This window comes from Papio anubis, chromosome 7 (genome assembly GCF_008728515.1).
Source record: "Papio anubis isolate 15944 chromosome 7, Panubis1.0, whole genome shotgun sequence".
Lineage (NCBI taxonomy): Eukaryota > Metazoa > Chordata > Mammalia > Primates > Cercopithecidae > Papio > Papio anubis.
The window spans coordinates 109256535-109282289 of NC_044982.1; the positions used below are offsets into that span (position 1 = coordinate 109256535).

Consider the following 25755-nt stretch of genomic DNA (forward strand, 5'->3'; position numbering starts at 1 on the left):
TGATTAATTTCTTGGTCAGATGGAATATTCCTTTAAGTAATTTTTTCAGCATGGTCCATGGAGTGGTATGTTTTCACAATGCTTTTATTTTTGAGGCTGTCTTTGTATGCATCAGTGAATTCTTGAATAGGATAGAATTCTGAGGTCACTGTTTTTTGTTTTTGTTTCTTTTGTCCACCCAGAATTCTAGCCCAGGATTTGGCAATTATTTTCTGTCAAGTGCCAGATAGTAAATATTTTAGGCTTTTCAGGCCATGGAATCTTTGACAATAATTCAACTGTACCACTGCAATATGAAAGAAACCACAGACAGTACCAAAACAGACAGTGTTCCAATACAACTTTGTTTACAAAAACAGGCAACAGACCAGATTCAGTCTTAGGGCTATAGTTTGTGACCTGTGTTCTAGACAACCAGTCTGTTGTCTTGTGGCGGTTAGTATTGTAAGTGATGTCTGATGTCACATTCGTTTTTTCCTTTGTAAGAAACTTGTTTTTTCATTGCTTGGCTTCTTTTAGGAATTTTTATTATTTTTGAAATTTCCAAATTTAATATTCATTAATTTTGTGATTTAATTGGTATTTAGTCATCTCTTTCATCCTAAAGTTTCATGTCTTTTTTGACTCCAGGGAAGTATTTTCAACTATCTTTTTTGATAATCCCTTCTTTCCTCTGTTTTTGAAATTATTATTATAGTTACTTTGGTTCTTCTGGATCTGTAATATATTTCTCTCATCTTTTTATGCCCATCACTTTCAAAATCATTTGGATTTATAACAGAATTTCCCTGTCTTGTCTATTTTATTGATTTGGGTTTTTCTTCTGTCTATCCTGTTATTCCTTTGCCATCATTAAAATTTTAAAATTATTAATCTTTAAAAAAAAATCTCTTAGGTGGACCAGGCACAGTGGCTCATGCCTGTTATCCCAGCACTTTTGCAGGCCGAGGTGGGAGGATCATTTGAGCCCAGGAATTCAAGACTAGCCTGGGAAACACAGTGAGACCCCATCTTTACAAAATATTTAAAATTAGCTGGCTGTGTTGGCATGCGCCTGTAGTCCTAGCTACTCGGGAGGCTGAGGTGAGAGGATTTCCTGAGCCCAAGAGGTCCAGGTTGCAGAGAGCTATGCTTGCAGTCCCACCTGGGCAACAGAGCAAGACTCTATCTCAAAAAAATAAAACAAAAACTCAAAAAAACCTCTAAGCAATTATTACAAATCTCAGATTATTCTTTTGTGTGACTGTGTTTTCTAGTTTTATATTATAGATGCAGCATATTCTCAAATCTCATTGTTAAAAGCTTTGTCCTTAAATATGTCTATTTTAATGGGAAGTATTTGCACTGATTCTTCAAACTGGTTCTTCCCCCATCTTTATTGTGAGAGATAAAGAATTTAACTTTTAAAATAGTACTTAAATACCACAACAAAGTAAGGATACTTCTAGAGTTGTTTTCTCTTTAAGTAAGTACAATGACTGAAAATACTTTGTCAAGAGTCTGCTTTCCTTCCTTTTGTATATTTTATTAAATGCTGGTGGCATAAATACGTATTTACTTTTATTACTTATGACCTGATGTAGCCATAGTACCCCAAAGTACTGTATGTATTATCAAATAAGCTACCAACATTCACTGTTTTTTCATTTTTCATGAAAAGTTTTACATTAAAAAAAATGCACCTAGTGCATAGTCAGGGTTCCCAGAACCAGTAAGTTTTATGTTTGTGCATGTGTGTATGCATCTATATACATCTCTATCTATACTTTTAGGAGCTTTATTATAATGAATTTGCTCATGTAATTATGGAGTCCCAGAAGTCTCAAAGTCTGCTGTCTGTAAGCTAGAGACCCAGGAAAGGTGGTGATGTTTTTACTCAAAGTCTGAAGGACTGAGAACCAGGGGACCCTATGGTGTAAATTCTAGTCCTTGTGCAGGAAATGTGATGAGATGGCATAGCTCATGCAGTTAGGCAAGAAAGAAGGGACAAATTCCTTCTTCTGCCTTTTATTCTGTTCAGGCCACCCCACATTGAGATGGGCTGTCCACTTTACTGAGTCCACTCATTCAAATGTTAATCTCATCCTGAAACATTCTCATAGACACACACAGAAATAATATTTGGTCTGGGCATCCCTTGGCCCAATCAAGTTGATGCATAAAATTAGCCATCACACCAAGAAATACCTCTCCTTTCCCCAAACTCTTCATAGTACGTGCGGTATTTCACTTTAAATCTAAGAAGATTATCTTCTATGAAGAAATAATCTGCTCCACATGGAAACCTGATACTGAGTTCTTTCAATAATGACTTATTTTCAACATCATGAAATTATATTAGAAGTTGCAGGAAATTCACTATTATATATTGAATGCTGCATTGAAATGGGAAAGAAAAAGTTAATATAAAGTAAAAGCTATTACATATTTTGTGCTTCTCCCTAATCTGCTTTATTCATTGGAAATTCCTATTTAAGTTTAGTCTGCTTAAAACAAGCTAGATACTTGATTTTGCATGCAACACCTTGGCTATCACTTTTACTGTCTGCTAGCACTGTGCTACAGACTGCAAAATATTTAGAGAAAATTCAGACCTCGCTTGAAATAAAAAATAAAAAATATTAGCATGGTCTATACCAACGTTGGATTGTTGGGCTTACTCTCACATGTGTGTGATCTCTCTCATTCTCTCGCTCATACTCTCGCTCACACACACACACACACACCCCACTCAAAGCTTTAGTGCGCATTCTTCTATGATCCCAGTAGATTGTAGGTCTCTGTATTGACTGGAGATATTCTTCCAAGTTGAAGATTTAAAAAAGAACTTTAGATTTTTAGTGCTGATTTTTCATCTGTATATTTAGAAAATTGTCATTTTTAGATTTCTGATAGAAACTTTCTCTAAAAAATTATCTTAGTACGTTAATTAGAAATTTGTGTCTCATGTATACTAGCTCTAGTAATTTACCAGTGACTAAGGCATTGTTAAGAAATGTGTTTGGAAAACTTCTGTTGGTTTTTTTTATGACCATCATTACATTTTTTTTCTATTTTTTCATTTAGCTACATTTAAAAATGTTTGGAAATATTTCAGAATTTGATGGTTATAATAAGCTACAAGAGAATAAAGATTTAGCTGGATTACAAGAAAAATACTTAGACAATAATGAGTGAAAATGGGATAAATTTGTCATATGTGACATATGGTAATATACATACAGAGGCCTAAAGGAAACTTCATTGTCCCTTTTTTTTTTTTTTTTGCTACGTGGTCTTATTTCCTTAGAAAGAGCATATTGATTTTACTCCATTGAGTACAAAAAAAAAAAAAGTATAAAATTTCAAACTGCAGTGACTGTTTTCTCTCTTCTCTCACCTTAAAGAAGTTTAGGTTTGCCTGCTATTGGTAGTTCTGATGGGCTCTGTTAGAGATTGTGTGGTTGGTGTTCAGGCCCAGATAGAGAAAGAAAGAAGGGAATAGTTTAAATTTGCTACATTTCGTTTTGCTTGAGAAAGATTCAGTAAACTGAGGGGAGAAGGGAATACGCAATTATTGTAGGCACCTGCTGGAGGGAGCTTTGCCACTGTATGAAGGATTTGTTTTCTCCGTAGTTGTTTGTTTTCAGCATAGCCCAATACTTACAGGGGCAGAAGATCCAAACATGGAGGCTTTGTTAGGAGTCATGGCCATACCCACATTTTGCCACAGTGTGCTACACTGCTGAGGGTAAGCAGGGATGAGGGCTGAGTCGGTCTTCCTCATTAAATCTGCTTTGCACTAGGTATCTGAGGCCCAAGAAGGGTCAAGATTTGCTTTTTAGCAGCTTACTGTCCAGAGACCCATTGTTACAATATATATACCTGCTCCTCCTGGCTCGGGGCTTGACTGCAGTTCCACATTGGTTTCCTTCCGGCTCTTCGCAAGGCAGCCTTTTCTTTAACATGTACTTCATTATCAAATTCCCTTTTTCCTAAATTATATCTTGCAGAAATACCTCAAAGTTTCCAACTTAGGTATGGCATTCTTCCCTGGTTTCTAATCATAATAGACATTTTTCCCAAGTTTGTTTTCCTTTGTTCAGTTCACTGGAAATGAAAGTAGAAAGTCAAATATTTGTGCGAAGGTCTTTATCTTGAATTTTAAGACATATTTAAGTAATGACAGTTTTACAAGTTCAGGTACATTTCCACTTCATCTTCTTGTAATAGAAATTGTGTATCTTTATGGATCAAGGTTTTCTTGGTAAAAACAGTGGGAGTTACATTATTGATAACATTTTGAATTTAACCTTTTGAATCTGCAAAAGGTTGCTGTAATATTTTGTTTCATTGTGAACCTCTCCCCTAAAACAAAGAGAAAACATATCACAATATTTGGAAGTTTGCCTGGAGTGAACGTTTATTTTTTTGGGTGTTTTCTTTTTGACTTTTTAAAAACTGGTTTTTGTTGTTTAAAAAAGTGTAAATGCTAGTATAAAAATACTCTCTATTCTATCTGCCTAAGGCCAAAAAGAAATCAGAATTAGGCAAATGAAAATCAGGAGCTGAACCCAGTGATCAATTATGTACACTCTGCCTTTTTCTTTTCCTTTCTAAAGTGTTGTATTGGTTCACTCACTTGTGTAACAAATATTCTGAAGGTCCTACTGTGTGTGACACTGTGCCAAGCATGGGGGTACTAATTTGTCATAAGCCTGGATCCTGCTTAGGACTCAAGTTTCTTACACTGTATTGAAGCACCAGAAAGTGTGTACAGGACTATGAAAGCTCAGTTTCTGGACATTTACTCTCAAGGACTTTTTTTTTTTTTGCGACGGAGTCTCACTCTGTCGCCCAAGCTGGAGTGCGATGGCGCGATCTAGGCTCACTGCAACTTCCACCTCCCGGGTTCAAGTGATTTTCCTGCCTCAGCCTCCTGAGCTGGGACTATGGGCGCGCACCACCACACTCAGCTAGTTTTTTATTTTTAGTAGAGATGAGGTTTCACCATGTTGGCCAGGCTGTTCTCAAATTCCCGACCTCTGGTGTTTCACCCACCTCAGCCTCCCGGAGTACTGGGATTACAGGTGTGAGCCGCTGTACCTGGCCCCAAGGAGTTTTTATACAGAGACAGTGATACGGGTAAATTATGAGTAGCTACCCTTTGTCTACTAAGTGCTAAGCTTTATGCTAAGTGCTCTTACATATGTAAGCTTACTCATCATGACTATATTATTATCTCATAAGAATTTCTAGATTCTTACTCTCTCAGTTGCAGAAGGTAAGTCTCAGAGAGAGCATTATTTATGGGCATGCCACAGTTAAAAGGCAGAGCCAGGTCTTCCTGCCAGGTCTGCTTTCCCCAAAGGCATGCAGTTTGTGGGATGGCACACGGTGCCTTTCCTTGCTGCCGTCATGTGCTGTGGAGGTGGGTAAAAGAAGGGCATGCGCAGCTTATCAGTTAAAATCAGATTTGGTTGTATATAACAGAAAACTCCAAAATATCAGTGAAGACTGCAAAATATCAGTGAGATGGTTGGGAGAGAAGTCTGGGAGTTGTATTTATAGTCTGTGGCTGTTGTAGAGGCCCCACAGTCATCAGGGACAAATCTGCCACATCTGCCATATGGTCCTACCTGGCATCTCAAGCATCAGCTATCAACTCTGAATTCTAGTCAGCAGGAGGAAAGAGAGGGTGATGGGGGAAAAAGAGCATCCTTCACTTTGAAAGTCCCATTTGTCAGAACTTAGGCACAAGGTCATACATAACTACCAGGGAAGGTGAGAAATGTGGTGTTGCGGTGGGATTCATGGCCTCCTGAATAAAGTTCGTTTTGTACTACTAAGGAGAAACAGAGAATGATGTCCGGATGGGCAACCAGCAGCCTCTGCTGCACTCAGCTCAAGACAGGTTGTGATTCGGTTGGTGTCATGGCCTGAGCTGAGGCTGGAGGCCCACATTGTGAAGGGTATTGTATGTCAGGCATCTGGGATTTGAACTTTATTTTGTAGGTGCTGGGAGTTAGTTATTGAAAGACTTTAATCATAGGAGTGACATGACTAGTTCTACGTTTGTGAAAGGTTTTTCTGCCAGAAATAAGGAGGACAGGCTAGGTGAGATGAAGGCCAAAGAAACGAGGTGTGGGCCATCCCTTGGGAATCTGATGGGTTCGAATGGATGAGAAATGATGACCACTTTTAGAAATGGGGAGGATGGAACAAGTTCTGACATATGCAGAATGTGGAGTCTCCAGGCCACTTGAGGCTGTTGAAGGACAGTCTGGCTTTGCCATCTGCATGTGATGCTCTTAACCTAGGCAAAGAATGCAGAAGAGAGAGGAGATGTGGGGGTTGGGAGACACATAGTGAATCCCATTTGAGGTTGCTCTGGGACCTCCCAGAAATGCTGGTAGATGGCTAGTTGGATATATAGCTCTGGAGGTCAAGACATAAGAGATATTGATTCAGGACTTGCCAGAGTATGGTCTTGGGGTGAGACCTGAGATTACAAACAGGGATCTTAGTGGCTAGGGGATGAGGCCATGGCAAATGTAGACAGACCAAGATCAATTTGCCTTTCTAGATGAGGTTTTCTAGGTGAAATGTTTTTGAAACTATTTTGTAGCCTAGTATAATTTATAAAAGTAGAGAGGAACTATAAATATAAATTTGGAAGGGATTAGCTAAAAGGAGAAAATAGCAGAATCTTCAAATATATAGAAATTGATATTAATTTGCTAGAATTAAGAGACTACAGGTAAAGATAGTTTTTTTTGGTACCTCTTTTTGCGTAGAAAGGGCAGAATAAAATGAAAAAGGATGCTGCAATAAGGAATGGTAACTTTAGGCAAGACAGTCTTTTGTGAGGGCTGATATGATCAATGAGAGTAAGACATTAGAAATACAAGAATTGTCCTGCTGCTCACCCATCAGCATTTTCAATTTCTCCTTTCAAGAGTAGTAATTAACTTTGTCCTTTTAGCTGTATGTTTAGTTAGTGATAAACCATAAATAAAAGCAGATTTAATTGGCTGACCACAGGTAAGACTTGCCTTTCTCATGTACCCTTTGAAGGTTTAACAAATAAAATTTGAGGGAAAGGTTGATATTACTTATAGGGTGTGTTAGTTAGTTTTTTGGGGGTGGGGAGGAGGGATATGTATGCACAAGCTGCCAAATCTTTAAGATAAGGATATAGTCTTTGAATGAAAAACAGGAATATGAGAGGATGGATTCACAGCTAGCCATCTTGGCCAACCCAAGTTAACTGTACTTCATCTTAGTCTTTGTTGGTGTTAAAAACAACAAAAAGGAAAAAAAAAAAACCCGAACAGTAGAGCAACAATTCATTCATTCATAAAAGTATTACATTGCCAGTCTAACTAATTACATGGTAAATAATTTAAATGGTTTAGAAGGGTATAAAAGAAAAAGTCCCACCCCTCTTCTTCCCAGCCTGTTCCCCAGATGTGACCACTGTTAACATACTTGGGTATCCTTCTAGATGTATATATTTGTATCCTTTTAAAAAATTTATACAGATAAGATCGGACTTCACATTTTGTTTTGCATCCTGCTTTTTCACTTGTTAATAAACTGTAGAACTCTTTTCATAGCAACACATACAGATTTAGCATAGTGTTTTAAATGGTTACATAGCATTGAGGTGCTCTAAGTTATTTAACCAGTCTTTTGTTGATAGCTAATTGGGTTGCTTTTGTTTTTTAGATATTACAAATAAAAATAAAAAAGAACATCCTGATAGATATGTTTCTGCATAGTTATGCAAGTAAGTCCATGGGATCAACTTCTATCCATGAAATGGCTGTGAATTCTAAATTTTTATAGATGTTTCTGTATTGCTTACCAAATAAGGTTATGCCACTTTACATACTCATCACTAACACATGAGAGTATGTTGACCTTTCTCTGAGTGAATGAATGGCTGAAATAACTAATGAACATACACTAATGGCTACCAATTGTGTGGCAGCCTCCATATGATGCCCTGGAAACAAAAAGATAAATAAGGGGCAGTGGTGTCTGGCCACAGGAGTTCACACTTCGCTGGGGAAGACTGCTGTATGGAGGGGATGATGGATAAGGAGTGGTTAGGATCAAGGTTTTGGTCTTAGGTGGAGTTGAGTTTAGTTACTGATTCTGCTGCATCCTGCTGAGTGACATGAGTAAACCCCTTCACCTAAACCTCTGATAATTTGAAAATGATGGTAATAATATCTGCTTCACTGGATTGTTCTGAAGATTAAATAGGAAATTTACATAAAACTTTTAGTACAATGCCACTGCATATAAGTGCTTGATGATGATGATGATGATGATGACTATTCCACGTGAACTAGTGATTTCAATCTGGTGCTAAGGATCCCATTGGGATGTGCCTAGAGTGCTCTGGGGACCCAGGATGGAGAGTGGTCTTTGCCTAAAATGCGTGAGAAGGCTTCAGAAGGGAAGTTGTAATTAAGTCAAGTCTTTAATTTTGAATAGTAGTTTTCCATGAGGTTGTATCCGAAGGAAATATGCCCCTTTTAATAAGTCTCTTAAGAAAGCACACTGTAACAGGAAACCTCATTAATATATTGAAAAAATTATTCTCAGAAGAAATTCATTTGGGGCATCTTATAATCCCGTTGTGTGAATTTTCAACCTTGGAAGTAACTTAATTTTGTCTTATCAGTATTTCTGGTTTTGTTTTGAAGTACTAATCAAAAAAATAATCCTTAAATTTTAATTTCTCCTTACTTCTTTTAAAAGTTACAATGGTTAAAATACATTCCTTATGAAAGTTTCAAAATATATAGTAAGCTTTCTAAAATGTTTTTTAACCTTTTTAATTCATCTTTTGTAAAGTGCTGTTCTTTGTCCCATTTCTTTCCGGAAATTTATCTTTCTTTTGGTATTCATTTATTTTCTTCCAGGTTGGTAACAATTCTTTACATATTAAAAGATTAACCATTAGTCTGTCATGTATGCTGCAAATAATTTGTATCCATTTTTTTTTTTTTTTAAATTTGAGATGAAGTCTCGCTCTGTTGCCCAGGCTGGAGTGCAGTGGTGTGATCTCGGCTCACTGCAAGCTCTGCCTCCTGGGTTCACGCCATTCTCCCGCCTCAGCCTCCTGAGTAGCTGGGACTACAGGCACTTGCCACCAAGCCCGGCTAATTTTTTGTATTTTTAGTAGACACAGGGTTTCACCATGTTAGCCAGGATGGTCTTCATCTCCTGACCCCATGATCCGCCCACCTTGGCCTCCCAAAGTGCTAGGATTACAGGTGTGAGCCACCGCGCGCGGCCAATTTGTATTCATTTTTAAACCTTTTTCTTAATTTTTTGTATTTTGTGGGGGAGGATACAGATGTTTTAAAGTGTTATTAGTAAAGTCTATTAATCCTTTCTTTTAGGATTTTTGCCTTTGGTTTTATTTTTAGGAGGTCTTACTTCTCTTGAGTTTATATAAATCATCATTTTATCTTAGTATTTTGTGTTTTTAAATATTAAAGTCTTAATCCTTTTTGAATTTATATTTGAATCCTTATGTATATAGGGAGAGAATATAAGTTTTTTTTTTGACATGGAATCTTGCTCTGTCACCCAGCCTGGAGTGCAGTGGCACGATCTTGGCTCACTGCAACGTCTGCCTCCTGGGTTCAAGCGATTCTCCAGCCTCAATCTCCCAAGTAGCTGGGATTGCAGGCTCCCGCCATCATGCCTGGCTAATTTTTGTATTTTTTTTTTTTTTTTTTTTTTTTGAGACGGAGTCTCGCTCTGTCACCCAGGCTGGAGTGCAGTGGCCGGATCTCTGCTCACTGCAAGCTCCGCCTCCCGGGTTTACGCCATTCTCCTGGCTCAGCCTCCCGAGTAGCTGGGACTACAGGCGCTCGCCACCTCGCCCGGCTAGTTTTTTGTACTTTTTTAGTAGAGACGGGGTTTCACCGTGTTAGCCAGGATGGTCTCGATCTCCTGACCTTGTGATCCGCCCGTCTCGGCCTCCCAAAGTGCTAGGATTACAGGCTTGAGCCACCGCGCCCGGCCAATTTTTGTATTTTTTTAAGAGACAGGGCTTCACCATGTTGGCCAAGCTGGTCTTGAACTTCTGACCTCGGGTGATCTGCCTGCCTCGGCCTCCCAAAGTGCTGGGATTACAGGCATGAGCCATCGCACCCGGCCAAGAATATGTTTTATAAATAAATGTTAGCCAGGTGTCTGAACACATTTAATGAGTAATCTACCCTTTCTCTGTCGACTTGAGATTCACCATTTTCATGAACAAAATTCTTATATATGTTTGGGTCTGTATCTGGCTGTTTTTGTCTTTTCCACCTATCTGTGGAATCTGCCTATTTTGGCGCTAGTGCCGTAGTGTTTTGATTAATACAGATGTATGATGGCTGTTCAATGGATTTTAATACCTGGCAGGATGAGTCCTGCCCCATTATTCTAATTTGAAAAATTTAGCTGACTATTCTACGTGTGTTTTTTAAGATTAACTTTAAAAGAATTTTGTTAGTTTCTCTTCCAAAATCCCCTTGAGAGCTTGGTTAAGTGTATTCCGGATCAGTTTATATTTGTTGTTCTGATGAATAGAAGTTTGTCCATTGTGTTGTTAAGCTGCTTATTTTTGTCATATAGGAAAGCATGGGAGCACAGTCCCAAATTTCCAAATGGAAACAGACGTTTCTGAAGTAATTTTAAAGTTATTTTCTTCAAAATTTTCTTAAGTTTGATAAAATAATATTAAAAGATTTAATTTCATAAGAAACTTGGATCTTTGATAATGTGTTTTCAAAACAAAGTATTCAAGACTAGGTTTTTAAAGGCTATTTATGAGATGGATTGAGTAGTTTTCTCAATTTCCAGCAGATGTCAGTGTTTGACAAATTTATTGTTAGTCCACGGAGATGGATTTGTCTGCAGTCTCCCAATTTGTATATCCTTTAGTTATTTAATTGGCACAGGGGATTATCTGAATTGGAAGAGATTTGAAGATCATCTAAGTCAATTTTTCATTTTGTAGATAAGAGAACGGGCCTAGGTGGGAAATGACTTGTTTGCAGTCACACAGTCAAACAGAGGAGGGATAAAACCCAGATGTTCTTGTTTCCAAAAGACTTTTCCTCTCTAAAAGACTCATCCTTTCATGGTTGATACAACAGGCCACCTTCCTAGAGAGGTTTTCCTGTGTTTAACTCCCTTCTCAAAGGAATACAACTTTCTTCCTTTGTATCTATTACCTTGGAACTTGTATTACTCTACCCCTTATTACAATTATTTAATTATCTCTTTACAGACAACAGATTAGATGCATTTTTAGCTGACCAGGTTTTTAGGTCCTAGAGGACATTGATAGCAACTTATCTCTGTGTTCTCTATAGTTCCTTGGGCATGGCCTTCCATAAAGTGAGGTATTAGTAATGACTATTTATTGATTTGAATCCATTAAATTTTGATTGAAGTACCAATCGTTAGAAACTTTTTTCTGCTTCTTTTTTCCTGTCAAGCTGTTTTAGAAGGTTTTAGGGAGGATTTTTTTTTTTTTTTTAAGATGGAGTCTCGCTCTGTCACGCAGACTGGAGTGCAGTGGCGCCATCTCGGCTCACTGCAACCTCTGCCTCCTGGGTTAAAGCGATTCTCCTGTGTCAGCCTCCTGAATAGCTGGGATTACAGGCACGCGCCACCACACCCAGCTAATTTTTGTATTTTTAGTAGAGACGGGGGTTTCACCATGTTGGTCTGGCTGATCTCGAACTCCTGACCTCATGATCTGCCTGCCTTGGCCTCCCAAGTGCTGGGATTACAGACGTGAGCCACTGTGCCCTAGGAGATTCTGGGTTTTAAGAGCAAGTTTCTCCCCCACCAGAAGACTTATTGAAGCAGATAACAAGCCTAGTTGCAGTGAAAAAGACACTTGGAACTCACTGGAAAAGGACATTATATAAAATCCAGGTACTATTATTTCAAAGTAATAGGTTACTTTATCATAGACTTACTGTAATAGAATTTGTTCTAGGTGGCCCAAGACTCATATTAGCTGAACTATGAGTCCTCTTAGGTGTACAGGAAGAGAGCAAGCTGAAGAAATATAATGTACCATGTAATTTTATTTTAGTTAAATGTACTGAACCAGAGAGGTTGCAGGACTTACTTTTTTTTTTTTTTTTTTGAGACGGAGTCTTGCTCTGTAGCCCGGGCTGGAGTGCAGTGGCCGGATCTCAGCTCACTGCAAGCTCCACCTCCCGGGTTTACGCCATTCTCCTGGCTCAGCCTCCGGAGTAGCTGGGACCACAGGCGCCCGCCACCTCGCCCGCCTAGTTTTTTGTATTTTTAGTAGAGACGGGGTTTCACCATGTTAGCCAGGATGGTCTCGATCTCCTGACCTCGTGATCCGCCCGTCTCGGCCTCCCAAAGTGCTGGGATTACAGGCTTGAGCCACCGCGCCCGGCCAGTTGCAGGACTTTCAAGTGCTCATTTAACAGTTCGGTAAAAAACAAAATGGCGAAAGGCAGACAGAAGTTTCCATTTTACTAAACTCTTAAGGCTTGGAAATCATACGATGCAATAACTAATTAAGAATAGTGGGCCAGGCATGGTGGCTTACACCTGTAATCGCAGCACTTTGGGAAGCCGATGTGAGTGGATCACCTGAAGATCTGGAGTTCGAGACTAGCCTGGCCAACATGATGAAACCCTGTCTCTACTAAAAAAATACAAAAATTAGCTGGGTGTGGTGGTGCATGCCCTTAATCCCAGCTACTTGGGAGGCTGAGGCAGGAGAATGGCTTGAACCTGGGAGGTGGAGGTTGCAGTGAGCTGAGATAGGGCTACTGCATTCTAGCCTGGGCAACAAGAGTGAAACTCTGTCTCAAAAAAAAAAAAGTGACTTTGAGAGCTCATCTCCTAAAAACTGAGAAAAACAGAAATAGCTCCAAAACACCCTTGTATTTCTGTATCTGAAGAAATTGTTCTTCACTGCTTTCAAGAGACTTTTCTTTGTTGAATACACCCTCACATGAACATGAGCATAGGATGGACTGCCCTTTAGACTCTTCCCTCAATGCCTAATTTCTTTCTTTCTTTTTTTTTTTTGTGGTAAGGAAACACATAACAAAATTTGCCATCTTAACCATTTTAAAGGTACAGTTCAGGAGTATTAAGTATATTGACATTGCTGTGCAACAGATCTCCAGAATTTGTCATATTGCATATCTGAAACTCTATACCCATTGAACAGTTCTTCTTTCCCCCCTTTCTTCAGCCTCTGGTCCATTCTACTTTCTGATTCTATGAGTTTGACTACTTTCAAGACTTCGTTTAATTAGGATCATATAATGTTTGTTTTTGTGTGTGACTGGCTTAATTTATTTCTTGATTGAGTCACACAGATAAACAAGGAATTTTCCTTAAATTCTCAGAGTCACTAAGCTTTGATTCTAAAGAGATCTGAGATATTGAATCTATAAATAACTTAAACAAATTTACAAGAAGAAAACAAACAAACAATTAAAAAAGTAGGCAAAGATATGTACAGATATTTTTTGAAAGAGGACATATACATGGCCAACAAGCATATGAAAAAATGCTCAAATTTTTTCACCGTTAGAGAAATACAAATCGAAACCACAGAGAGTTACCATCTCATACCAGTCAGAATGGCTATTGTTAAAAAGTCAAAAAATAACAGATGCTGGTGAGGTTGCAGAGAAAAGGGAATGATTATGCATTGCTGGTAGGAGCGTGAATTAGTTCAGCCACTGTGGGAAGCAATGTGGTGATTCCACAGAGAACTAAAGACAGAATTACCATTCGACCCAGCAATCCCAGTATTGAGTCTATACCCAAAGGAATATAAATCATTCAGCCATAAAGACACATACACATATATGTTCATTGCAGCACTATTCATAATAGCAAAGACATGGAATCAGCCTAAATGCTTATCACTAGTGGACTGAATAAAGAAAATGTAGTGCATATATACCATGGAATATCATGCAACCATAGAAAAGAATGAGATCATGTCCTTTGTGGCAACATGTATGGAGCTGGAGGCTATTATCCTAAGCAAACCACCACAAGAACAGAAAACCAAATACCGCATGTTCTCACTTATATGTGGGAGCTAAATGATGAGAACACATGGAACAAAGAGGGGAACAACAGACACTGAGGCCTTCTTGAGAGTGGGAAGTGGGAGAAGGGAAAGGATCAGGAAAAGTACCTAATGGGTACTATACTTAGTACTTGGGTGATGAAATAATCTGTACACCAAATCCCCAGGACATGAGTTTACTTGTATAACAAACCTGCACATGTACCCCTGAACCTAATATGAAAGTTAATAAAAAAGATATTGAAAAGTTCCATCCACCCATTTTACAGATGAGTAAAATCAGACAAGCAGGGGTTGCCTACAGTTAGTGAAAAATCATAGGAAGTTTTGTAATGTCTTCTCCGTTTCATTTTTAGGTCCATCTGATAATCAACAACTCAGATGCCAAATAAATATAACATTTAGAAATGCCATTTAGATTAAGCTACTGCTGATGTGGATCCTATTTTCTACAGAGCATTTTTACATATCTGCAGTAAAGAGAGTTTAAATTATATTTTTTTCCAGTAAGATTTATTTTTGTCAATATCTGCTAAGATAGGATAAGCTGATATATAGATTTTTGTTGTTGTTGTTAAAAACCTTATGGCAGAAGCTGTAAAGTAGGGATTGGCAGGGTGCTTTTTCTGCAGAGGGCCAGATAGTAAATATTTGGGGCTTTGTGGTCCATACAGTGTCTGTGTCTGTTGCAGTGATTCAGTTCTGCTATTTTAGTGTGAAGACAGAGCGTGTCTGTGTCCCATTGAAACTTTATTTATAAAATCATGCAGTGGACCAGATTTGACTTGCAGGCTATAGTTTGCAAACCCCAGTGGTAAAGTATTGGGACACCATTCCCACTTTTCAGTCTGCAGCAACCTAGCTTGCTTCTTTCATATACAATTGTAGTTGTTTATGGTGATGGTGATGATGATGTTGACTAAGAAAATAGTATAAATCAAATTATTATTATCTGTTGATATAATTTTAGAGTTATTTTCTAGACAATGTAGTAGGCTTAAGATATAAAAAACATACTTAAGAAAATAGCTAGCATGTTTGAAGTACATCTTCAAAAAGAAGACTGGAAATTTTTCTGAGTATTGATAAAAAGTTTTTTTTCTAAAGGAAATAGCTTTGTTCTTATTATAAAGATAAGACATAAAGAATAAATTAAAAATAAGCCCAAATCTCCAAGCCAAGAGTAACCACTGATAATAACCACATTTCGGTCTTTTGCTAGGTGATTTTGGTTGGCCTCTTCTAGATCCACTGTCTATCTTTTCTACTTGCTCAGTGGTGGGGAAGACCAGCCTCTGTGGACTACATCAGCAGGCAGCAATGAAGACCAGAGGCTGCAGGGTGTTACCCCTCGCCCCCAGTGTACATCCACACTCCAGTCAGGCAGCCTTCTCATCGCAGCTCTGCGGGTTCTTATAACCATGCCCTCCGCATTCCTGCCCCTTGCACCTTCAGGTCAAGTTGATGGTACGGTCAGCTACCCCAGGGACTGTACCATCTCTCTTGCTTTCTCTAAGCATCTCCATCTCTTTATTAATCTTTTCTCGTTTCCTTGGTTTGAGTGTGCCATCTGTCCCTCACCATGGTTCTGACCTGACTGGTACAGCTGCTGCATCCAGTTTGACTGATTCTGCCACCAAGGCAAATAAGCAGAGCTTTCCCTGTCTGCTTTAATTTCATAGGCAAAGAACAAAGAGTTTCCACACTTCACTAGAGCTACACCACCATTCACATTCCCATGCCTGCATATCCTAGCTGTATGACTTTGGGCAAATTACATCATCTTGATTTTCCCATTTGAAAAAAGGGGATAACAATATATACCTCACAGAACTGTTGGGAAGATTAAATTAAGTCATGTTTGCAAAGAGCTTAGCACAGTGTCTAGCACACAGCTGAATGTGCTGAAAGGGATTGTAAAAGAGCAACTTCATTTTTCTTGGTTTGTAAACAGATACACCTCAAAGGATCCTTTAAAAGAGAAAGGCTGTTTCTAACAGAGGAATGCTTTCCTATCACACCTGTTTCGGAGACTGTGTATTTCAGTGAGCCATCAGGGCTCCTGCTCTGCCTAAGGCTTGAGCAGTTTCTTACGGACCGCTCTCACCTGCATGTTGCTAGCTGACAGGAGGTGGCGGTAGAGAGCTAGGCCGACCCTTGCCCATGGTTTGGGCTTATAGGAAATCTGCAAGCTGGCTCTTGGAGTGTTAGTATTATGACTCAAGAAATAACTTTCAGAGTCAACAGGAAGAGGATAGGCATTATTCATATCCCCAAGTATAATACAGCTGTAATTTATTGAACACTTACTAGAGTTTTACCTCCTTTATTTAATCCCTATAAAATAGCATTATTTTTGTCTGAAGGAGAAGAAATTGGGTTTCAAAGAGAGTAACTTTACTAATTCAGTAACTTTACTAATGTTTCTTATCTAGTAACGGTAGTTATGGGATTCAAGCCCAGGCAGTCTCTGTAGAAGCCTGCACAGATAAACTGCTGTACAGGACTGCCTCCAAGGCTCTTGTCCTTGATGTACTATAAGGATGATATTTTTAAAAATTTGATTCCATATGCACATGATAAAAATTTAAACCATACAGAAGAGTACTGTGAAAGTGTGAAATATTCTTCTCATCCAAGTCTCCTGTTACTTAATACCTTGTTTCAGAGGTAGCCACTCTTCTTTCGTATCCTTCCTGTGATATCCTTAAAGGGGTGAACCTGTATTATGGATAGAAGGATTGGTTTCTATAACCCATTTTATCTTGACTTCTGGCCTGTTGTCCTTGATATTTTTCTAGGCTCTTTGGATTAGGTAGGAGGAGAGTGCTGCTGTGAGATCTTCAGCAGCCAAGTCGCTAAATATTATTCACATTTCTTATTTGCTTTTTCAGCTTTACTTAGAAGAGTATAAATTCCTGTCACCTCCTACTTCCTTCATTTAAACACGTAGTGTTCATAAGGTTGAGTGAAAGCCTCGAACCCATAATACACTTAGGTTTTAAATATAAGACACACACAGATTGTCTTATATTCTGAATACCTCATTAACTGATTAGCAGAATGACCTGTGTCACCCAGGGATACTAGGAGAAGGGCTATCTCACATGGGGTTGGTACTTATTTCTAATGCTTTTGTGACAGATATGGTCCCTATATTCTGGTGCAAATGTTAGTATCGAAGTTAAGAGAAAGAATTTTATAGTAACAATGCAGAAGTGATCAATTATGATGATCATGTCTTTAATAGATGATTCTTACTACAGTGTGTTTGATTCGGTGTGAATATTCCCAGATAACCAAAATAGGTTGTGACCATTCATAGCAGAAAGAGTGAAGGTGTGTTTACAGTGTAATTTTTAAAAATTAGCGGTCCATAATAGGTGGCTCAGTTAACTCCTCCTTAAGTATGTTATAGATTTGCAGGGAACCATATTTTTTTTAAAACCCAATTTTTATATATAATCAGAAGTTGAATATATTTTATTGCTGCAGTCATGTAAAAGGTTTTATTACCTTCTATGTGCTCTACTGTTTTATATGAAGAGTGTTTCAAGGAGGTTGTGCTTCAGTCTGTTCTTTCTAAGGCAATCATAATGAATTCAAAACATATGGTATTGATTTTTGACAGTTCTGCCTCAAGAGCTATCATGAATTATTGGTTCTGTATTTTATTTTAGGATTTCAGCTTCTTCATGTTTTAGAAGCATGTCTGATGGAAGTGCCTGTGTCTCTCTGTAATCAGCCACGTGGCCTGAGGAGTAGGCATGCTGCAGTTGATTAAGTTGACATTTGGTATTAATAGCTTAGAGACTCTTTACATCTTAATATGCTTATCCATTCTAGATTTTGGGTGAAGGTAATTTTGACTGATGTTTCATAGCTATTAAGTGGTAGTGCTGGATTCAGACCTAGGCAGCCTGTCTAGAATCCTACACACTTAAACCCCTCTCCTCTACTGCCTCCAAGATGCTTGGCCTTGTTGTGTTTCCTCCATATCTTTACTTAATCTCATTTGTATCTTTTGGCAATAGAAGCCATGTATATTGTTGAATCATTATCCATTTGGAACAGCAAGCCCTCAGCTTCATCTCTTATAAGCTGAGTCTCTTATGAGTTGAATGACTTTAGGGAGTAATTTGACCTCTCTGAGCATCCGTTTATTCTTTTGTGAAATGGGGATAATAGTTCCCACCCTCCTGCCTCCCTAGGTAGATGTACTGACCAGCTGGTTTTATTTATCCTTCTCTTTCCAGGGTATGGCATCTTGCCCGACACATTGTAGGCACTGTACAAATGTTAGTTTCTGTGCTGTCCTTCTCTTTTAGAAGCAGGACTTTGGTTAAGAGTTAGGTGTCTCATGGGGTAATCTGAACAAGTCACTCCTTGGATATAGTCAGGAAGCTAAAATAAATATAACAAGGAGACTACTCATTATAGCCCTTATATCCTTCACTGTCATTCTTTTTTTCATAGTAAATAGAATTGAGCTCAAATTCTCTGGGGAAAGACAAAAGCTCTGCTCCCAGAAGGAAGGGAGAAGGAGTCCTACTACTTAACGGACCACAGGCATTCTTACAGTATAGGATAAGAGCTGGTCACACCAAACTGCATGGACTGGGCGGACTCGATGGAAGTTTAAGATTTGTGATATTATAATTGTTATGATAAATAAGTTAACAAAAAGAGTAGAAGGCCCTTACAGGAATGAAGAACAGCATCACAGGAGCAAAGGTGTGCAGGTAGGCAGGTGCCCACATACTTCATGGGCTCTAACACTTATTTTCAGCCTTCTCTTCAGTATTACAGTAAAGACAGTCCACTGGCTGAACTGATTATATTCTGCAAAGCTCAGGACAGGGAGTCTGAGTTCAGGACATCTTAGGAGGTGTCAGGGGCCCAGGCTGCCTCGCTGCCAGAATTAATAAGAATGTTTTGTGAAGGTGAACTGAATCCTCAGAGCCTAATACTTCTGTCTCAGGAAGTAGAGGCATTTATAGAGTCTTACTTCTTCACTTTTTTTCAAGGCCTACTACCTAGGCTTTTTTCCTGGTCAACGAAGATTCTGCAGCTCAGCATCTGTCCCCATCTCTCCACTGATATTATCCTTGCCCCGTTGATTCCCTAGTTGCCAAATCTATTAGATATTTTTGTGTTCTTACCTTACTTGTCCATTCTGCCACATTTGACACTGTGTCTACTTCTCTGTCCCTGAAACTCTCTTTCCTTATGTTCTATGATGGGGGTTATCACACTGCAGCCCCATGGGCCAAATCTGGCCCTCTGTCTGTTTTTGTAAACAAAATTTTATCAGAACACAGCCAAACTCATTCATTTACATTTGTCTTTGGCTGCTTTCATACTACACAGCAGAGTTATGTTGTTCTAACAGAGACCCTAAGGCCTGCAAAGCCTAAATTATTGATTCTCTGGTCCTTTGTAGGAAAAATTTGCTAATCTGCATCCTATACCTTCATTCTCCCCTGGTTTTCTTCCTCCTTTTTTTTGCTCTGCTGAACCCCTTTGCTGAGGGAACATGTGAGAGCCAGTTCTAAGGTAAGATTATAAAAGCTCTGGTCAAAAAATACTTGAAGGCCGGGCGTGGTGGCTCAAGCCTGTAATCCCAGCACTTTGGGAGGCCAAGACGGGCAGATCATGAGGTCAGGAGATTGAGACCATCCTGGCTAACGCAGTGAAACCCTGTCTCTACTAAAAAATACAAAAAACTAGCTGGGCGAGGTGGCGGGCGCCTGTAGTCGCAGCTACATGGGAGGCTGAGGCAGGAGAATGGCATAAACCTGGGAGGCGGAGCTTGCAGTGAGCTGAGATCCGGCCACTGCACTCCAGCCCAGGCGACAGAGCAAGACTTCATCTCAAAAAAAAAAAAAATACTTGAAGTATTGGAGAAACTATACCTCTTTCCCTGCTACCTGGTTCAAGAAATAGTGCCTGAGTTTTCTTTAAAAAAAAATAGAAAGTTATCCTAATAAATATAATTGTTGTGAACAGATACGCTGCATTATCTCATACAGTTTTCATGACCAGCTCAATTTTACAGATAAGAAAACACATGGAAGCACAGAGATTGCAGTAGCTTGCTTGTGATCACACAGCTAAGAAATAGCCTGAGGGCCCATGCCCTCTGATGTGGAGTCACCACATCAGACTGACTCCAGAGGGCACTGCTGTTTCAGAGCCAGCACCAAATGAAAAGACAGAAGATGTTTTTGAGCAAATAAATGCAGTGTGTGTGGGTTGGGTGAGTTTTCCAAAGGTTACCTTTGCAGTTTTGGAATGCAAGATCACATTAGAAGCTAGTGAAACCTGGAGAAAAACACTCAACAAACCGTGACTCTACAGAACAATCTTGTGACGTCTAGAGAGCTCTGTGCCCACTAGCACAGAATGTGAAGTAAGTGCACACAGGATTAAACAAAATCACAGCAGGTTGGCTCTTGCACATTGCGCTGTCAGTGGACACTATTAATGAGCCCTGGCTGATTTGAAAATAGAGCCATACCAGAGGCATATGAACTGTGCATGGACTAAGTTTTTTCTTCTGTCTCCCCTATTGAGTTCTAACCTTGTGGTGTGTGAAGGTGTCTCTGGTGTCTACCTCTATTAGTGGGACCAGTGTGTGTGAGGGAAGCTTGTTGAGCCTCTGCATGATTTTTAAACCCCACTGAGCTGTCACCTTTGAGGAGGAAAAACATCCAGCATAGTGTTCCCAAAGTGTGAGGAGCCCCAGGAGTGTGTGTGGCGGGTGGGTGATGCATGTGGAGATGGTGGTAAGGCACAGGAAGAGCTTCAAGGGTGACAACAAATAAAGTCAAACAAAGAATACACAATGTGTTTCAGGGAGAACACTTGGATATACAAAGTAGCAGAAGTGGGAGCAGACCAGGAAGTATATCTTAAGGACCTGAGGCCAGGAGCAACCTGTGATCCCTGTGGTTGAAGGGAGCAGCAGGAACAGTTCTGTGGGCAGGGCTACAACAACAATACCCCATGTATGATGCAAGGACTTCCACGTAGGAGGGGCCTTTTCTGAGCTTTGGTTACCTGGGAATCCAAAAACCATTCTCCTCTTGCTTCTCAAGTGTAAAACTCATTTTGAAAAAGCAGCCATACAAAGTTGTATTTTTATTATTTTATTTTATTTTTTTGCCTCTTTGAGCCAAATTTATGTACTTTGGAATTACTAAAATAGGGGATGTCATGCTGGGATTGATCCATTCTGCAAGCCAAATACTCATTTTTCAGAGTTTCTTTGGCCTAAAATTCTATTAAAATCCAAGGATGAAATAGGACTTGGAAAAATTATGGCCCTCAAAGAAATTTTCTGTCTGGTGAGGGAGACAGAGACGTGTACCATCAACTGTGGTACAAGGTAGACTTCAGTGAGAGCTGTGATCAAAGTACAGGGAGTAACAAGAAAAGAGGCAGTAAGATTAACTCGTGCTCAAGGGATTTGAGAACGTTGTTTTCTTATCTCTGTTTCATTTCTTCATTCTTTTCCTCCAACTGCCTAAATGTGGATGTTCCAAAATTCTGCCTTTTCTTTCTTGTGTATTGACTCTGGTGGGAATCCTGACTATTCTCCTGGCTTCTCTTTTGGTCTCTTTGCTTTTTAAAATTTTTTATTGTGGTAAATAACGTATAATGTGAGATCTACCCTCCTGAAAGTTGTAAGTGCCTGGGAAAGTATTGTTAACTGTAAGCACAGTTGTATAGCAGATCTCTAGAATTTTTTCATCTTGCATGAATGAAACTCTGTACCCGTTGAATGGCAACTCTCTGTCTCCCGCTTTCTCCTGCGCCTGGTAACCATCGTTCTGCTTTCTGTTTCTAAGATTTTGACTACTCTAGATAGCACATGTAAGTGGCATCATAAAGTATTTGTCTTTTTGTGACCGACTGATTTCACTTGGCATAATATCCTTCGGGCTCATCCATGGGTTACATACTGCAGAATTTCCTTCTTTAATATGGCTGAATAATATTGATTGAATATATGTACCACATTTTGTTTGTTTGTTCATCCATCGATGCATACTTAGGTTGTTTCCATATGTTGGCTCTTGGGAATAATGGTGCAGTGAACGTGGGAGTGCAAATATCTCTTCAAGACCCTGACTTGCAATCCTTTTGGATAGATACCCAGAAGTGGGAATGCTGAGCCATATGGTAGTTCTGCTTTTAATTTGTTGAGGAACCCGTATACTCTTTTCTTTAATGGGTGCATTATTTTACATCCCCACCAGCAGTGTACAAGGGTTCTAATTTCTCCACATCCTTGCCAACATTTGTGGTTTTCTATTTTTTGGATATTGGACATCCTCGTGAGTGTGGGGTGATGTTTCATTGAAGATTTTATTTGTATTTCCCTGATGATCAGTGATGTTGAGTACATTTTCATATGCCTGTTGGCCATTTGTATGTCTTCTTTGGACAAATGTATGTTTAAGTCTTTTTTGTTTTTGAGACAGAGTCTCACTCTGTCGCCCAGGCTGGAGTTCTGTGGTGTGATAGCTCTACCTCCCGGGTTCATGCCATTTTCCTGCCTCAGTCTCCTGAGTAGCTGGGACTATAGGCACCTGCCACCACGCCTGGCTAATATTTTGTATTTTTAGTAGAGACGGGATTTCACCGTGTTAGCCAGGATGATCTCTATCTCCTGACCTCATGATCCACCCGCCTCGGCCTCCCAAAGTGCTGGGATTACAAGCATGAGCCACCGTGCCCAGCCTGTTTAAGTCTTTTGCCCAGTTTTTAAATGGGTTATTTGGTTTTTTGCTATTGTGTTCTAGGGGGTCTCTGTGCCTTTGACCCCAAATCTCCATGCCTGTACCTGGTGAACTCTACATTCATGTCTTCTGCTACTCCTCAGCTTGATCCTTCTGTCCCAGCAAGTAAACTACTCCCCACTTCCTACTCCCTCACTCGGCTCTTGCCACCCTTCTTTTGGTTTCTGAAAGATATTTAGACCCAACTCTGACACATCTTAAAAATCCAGGTCAAGTTGAGTTTTCCGTGAATTCTTCCCTGACCACCCAGCGTTTGCTCTCCCGCTGCTGAGGTCTCTAGTATTTGTCTCTGTTGCTTTTGAGGCATTTGGCAGAGACTGCTGCTGTGCATTGGAATGGATATTACATGTGGATATATTTTGTACTAACTGAACTGCCACCTCATGAAGGGAAGAGACTGTGTGTCCTCCAGAGGACCTTACAGAGCACGTTGTCATACTGTAAAGAGGCAGGAATCCTTAGAAAGGTATGCGCATTGTATGTTCTAGGTATGGAAGACAGAACTGAACTTCAAGCCTGACGGTGCTCTGGCAACAGAAAGAGGACACGAGGGAGTAAAGTCCAAATTCACAGTCCACTATCAATAAGCTGGACGGGGCAGGGAGGAAAGACAAAAGTCAGTGACTAGGATCTTTTTAGCAAGTTGGAATTGAAATAGACAAGCAGGTTTACAGGGGAAGGTCATTACTGTAATCTGAGGCATGCTTTGCTGGATTTTGGCAGGCAGGGGTGACCGGTGTATGCTGGGAGCCAGAGAGAAGCTGAGTTCACCTCACAGTTCTGTAGGTAGTCAGAATATCTGCTGATAGCGGGGGCCAGCCGTACTAGCAGTCTGATCTTCTCTACTCTGAACACCCTGTTCCAGAGAATTCATGGCTTCCAACCCTGGTATATCTTGCCAGCAATGCTATGTGAATGGTTAGTCCACGACTAAGCTATAGGTCACCCAGAAGCCCCCAGGACAGCTGTCAGGAGGACAAGACTCAGTACAAGGAGGCCACAGGGCAGACCACTGGGTTGCACATGTAATGTGGCTCTTGTGCTAACACTGGTACCCCATGTTTCTTGCCAGAGGCTGGAGTACCATTCCCTCATGGAGGTCCTTCACCTAGTGACCTTTATTGCCATCTTCATGGGAATCCCCACACACCCTTCCTGCAGTTGGGTTTTTACAGCCTCCAGGACCCTGCCTCCCACCCTGAGCTTCAGCATTCTGTCCTGATAATGTCATAGCCAGTTCTGGTTTTCGTGTTACTTGAGAGGGTTCTAGCTAGAGGACTAGTTGTGGGTCCCCATCTTGTACCTTTGGAATGTCCCTGAGTAGGTCAAAGCCTGCTCTCACATGAATCTGGGGAAGCCTGGCAGCCTGGCCTTGCCTCTCCAATGGGAGGGGAAATGAGGAGGGAGTAGGCTGTCTGAACTGCTTGATATGCCTGACAGTGGACTTTCTTTCTGCTCACTGACCCTGAGAACAGCTCTGTCCTTTATGGCTCCTCCTTGACCCTCTCCCGCCCTCCAACTGTCATTATCCTGGGGCGTTGATTTCCAAACCTGACAGGTATGGAGAATCACCAGGATACTAAAAAAAGAGGGCCCTATCTATCTCTGGAGATTCTCTTTATTTAACTAGTTATGAATGAGGCCTGGGAATCTGGCACTTTTGTACAGATATATGTAAAGTATCTATTGGAAGGATGAATAAGAGACTTAACTGAGTTGCTGAGTAAGTTTTATTTCCTTTTTTGTCCACCTCTGTGCTTTTTGGCTATTAATGGTCACAAATTATTTTTAGAAATCAGAGAAAGAATAGATGTCATTACAAAACAAAAAACACATCCTGAAATGATCTTTCAGAAATAATTAATCCTCTTAAATTTGTTCCTCTTTTCCGCAGGGGGACTCGATCTCATCTTCATGCCAGGCCTTGGGTTTGACAAACATGGCAACCGACTGGGGAGGGGCAAGGGCTACTATGATGCCTACTTGAAGCGCTGTTTGCAGCATCAGGAAGTGAAGCCCTACACCCTAGCGTTGGCTTTCAAAGAACAGATTTGCCTCCAGGTCCCAGTGAATGAAAACGACATGAAGGTAGATGAAGTCCTTTACGAAGACTCATCAGCATCTTAAATCTGGATTACTACAGCCGAATAATCAGTGTTTTATATGAGAGTAAAGCAAAGTATGTGTATTTTTCCCGTGTCAAAAATTAGTTGAAATTGTACAACTAATTTTTGTGAATACAGACTGCATTTTAAAATTGTAATTATAAAATACCTTATATAAAACTATCTTTAAAAACCAATAGAAGTGTGACTAGTAGAATATTCATTGAAATGGAGGCTATCAGCCTGTGATTTTCAGCTTAACCTCCTGGTGTTAATGTAACAAGTTGATCTGTCTACTTTGCAACTTAAGTTAAATATTTATGAGGAACTGTGCCCCGACTGAGTGCGAGAGGAAGGTAAGCTCACTGGGAGTGGACACTGTATTTTATTATGTCCTGTCGTGACCTGGTCAGTCCTGGCAGGTGCATGGAGACTTGGGGACTATTAATTGATTTGTTGGTATTTGCTTTGGATACAGAATTCCCTAAGAATATTATCTCACTTCATCATGACTTCCTTTACTCACTCTAGAATTTTATGTTGGACACTTTGTAGCTTTTAGTGGTTAGTAGAGGGAAACCTTTTATGATTTAAATACTTTCACTCTACTTATTGGTTACCATCACTGCATGTATCAGCACTTGATGAGTTTAAGATCTGGTATCTTATAAGTTAGAAATTATTTCTGTTTACTCATGGTTTCTACTTTGGAAATGAAATTTGCTGTGGGTTGAAA

General features: G+C 39.8%; 1 protein-coding gene across 5 annotated transcripts in view; it reads left to right on the forward strand.

Annotated features, from left to right (window-relative positions):
- The window catches only part of MTHFS (methenyltetrahydrofolate synthetase), a 52775-nt gene extending 27495 nt beyond the window's left edge, over positions 1–25280 (forward strand). For all 5 annotated transcript variants that reach the window (XM_017960847.2, XM_017960849.3, XM_003901288.5 and 2 more), the window contains exon 3: positions 24809–25280. In XM_017960847.2, coding sequence (XP_017816336.1) covers positions 24809–25041 — 233 coding nt within the window. In that variant the 3' untranslated portion in view covers positions 25042–25280. The remainder of the gene's footprint in view (positions 1–24808) is intronic.
- The last annotated feature ends 475 nt before the right edge of the window (positions 25281–25755 follow it).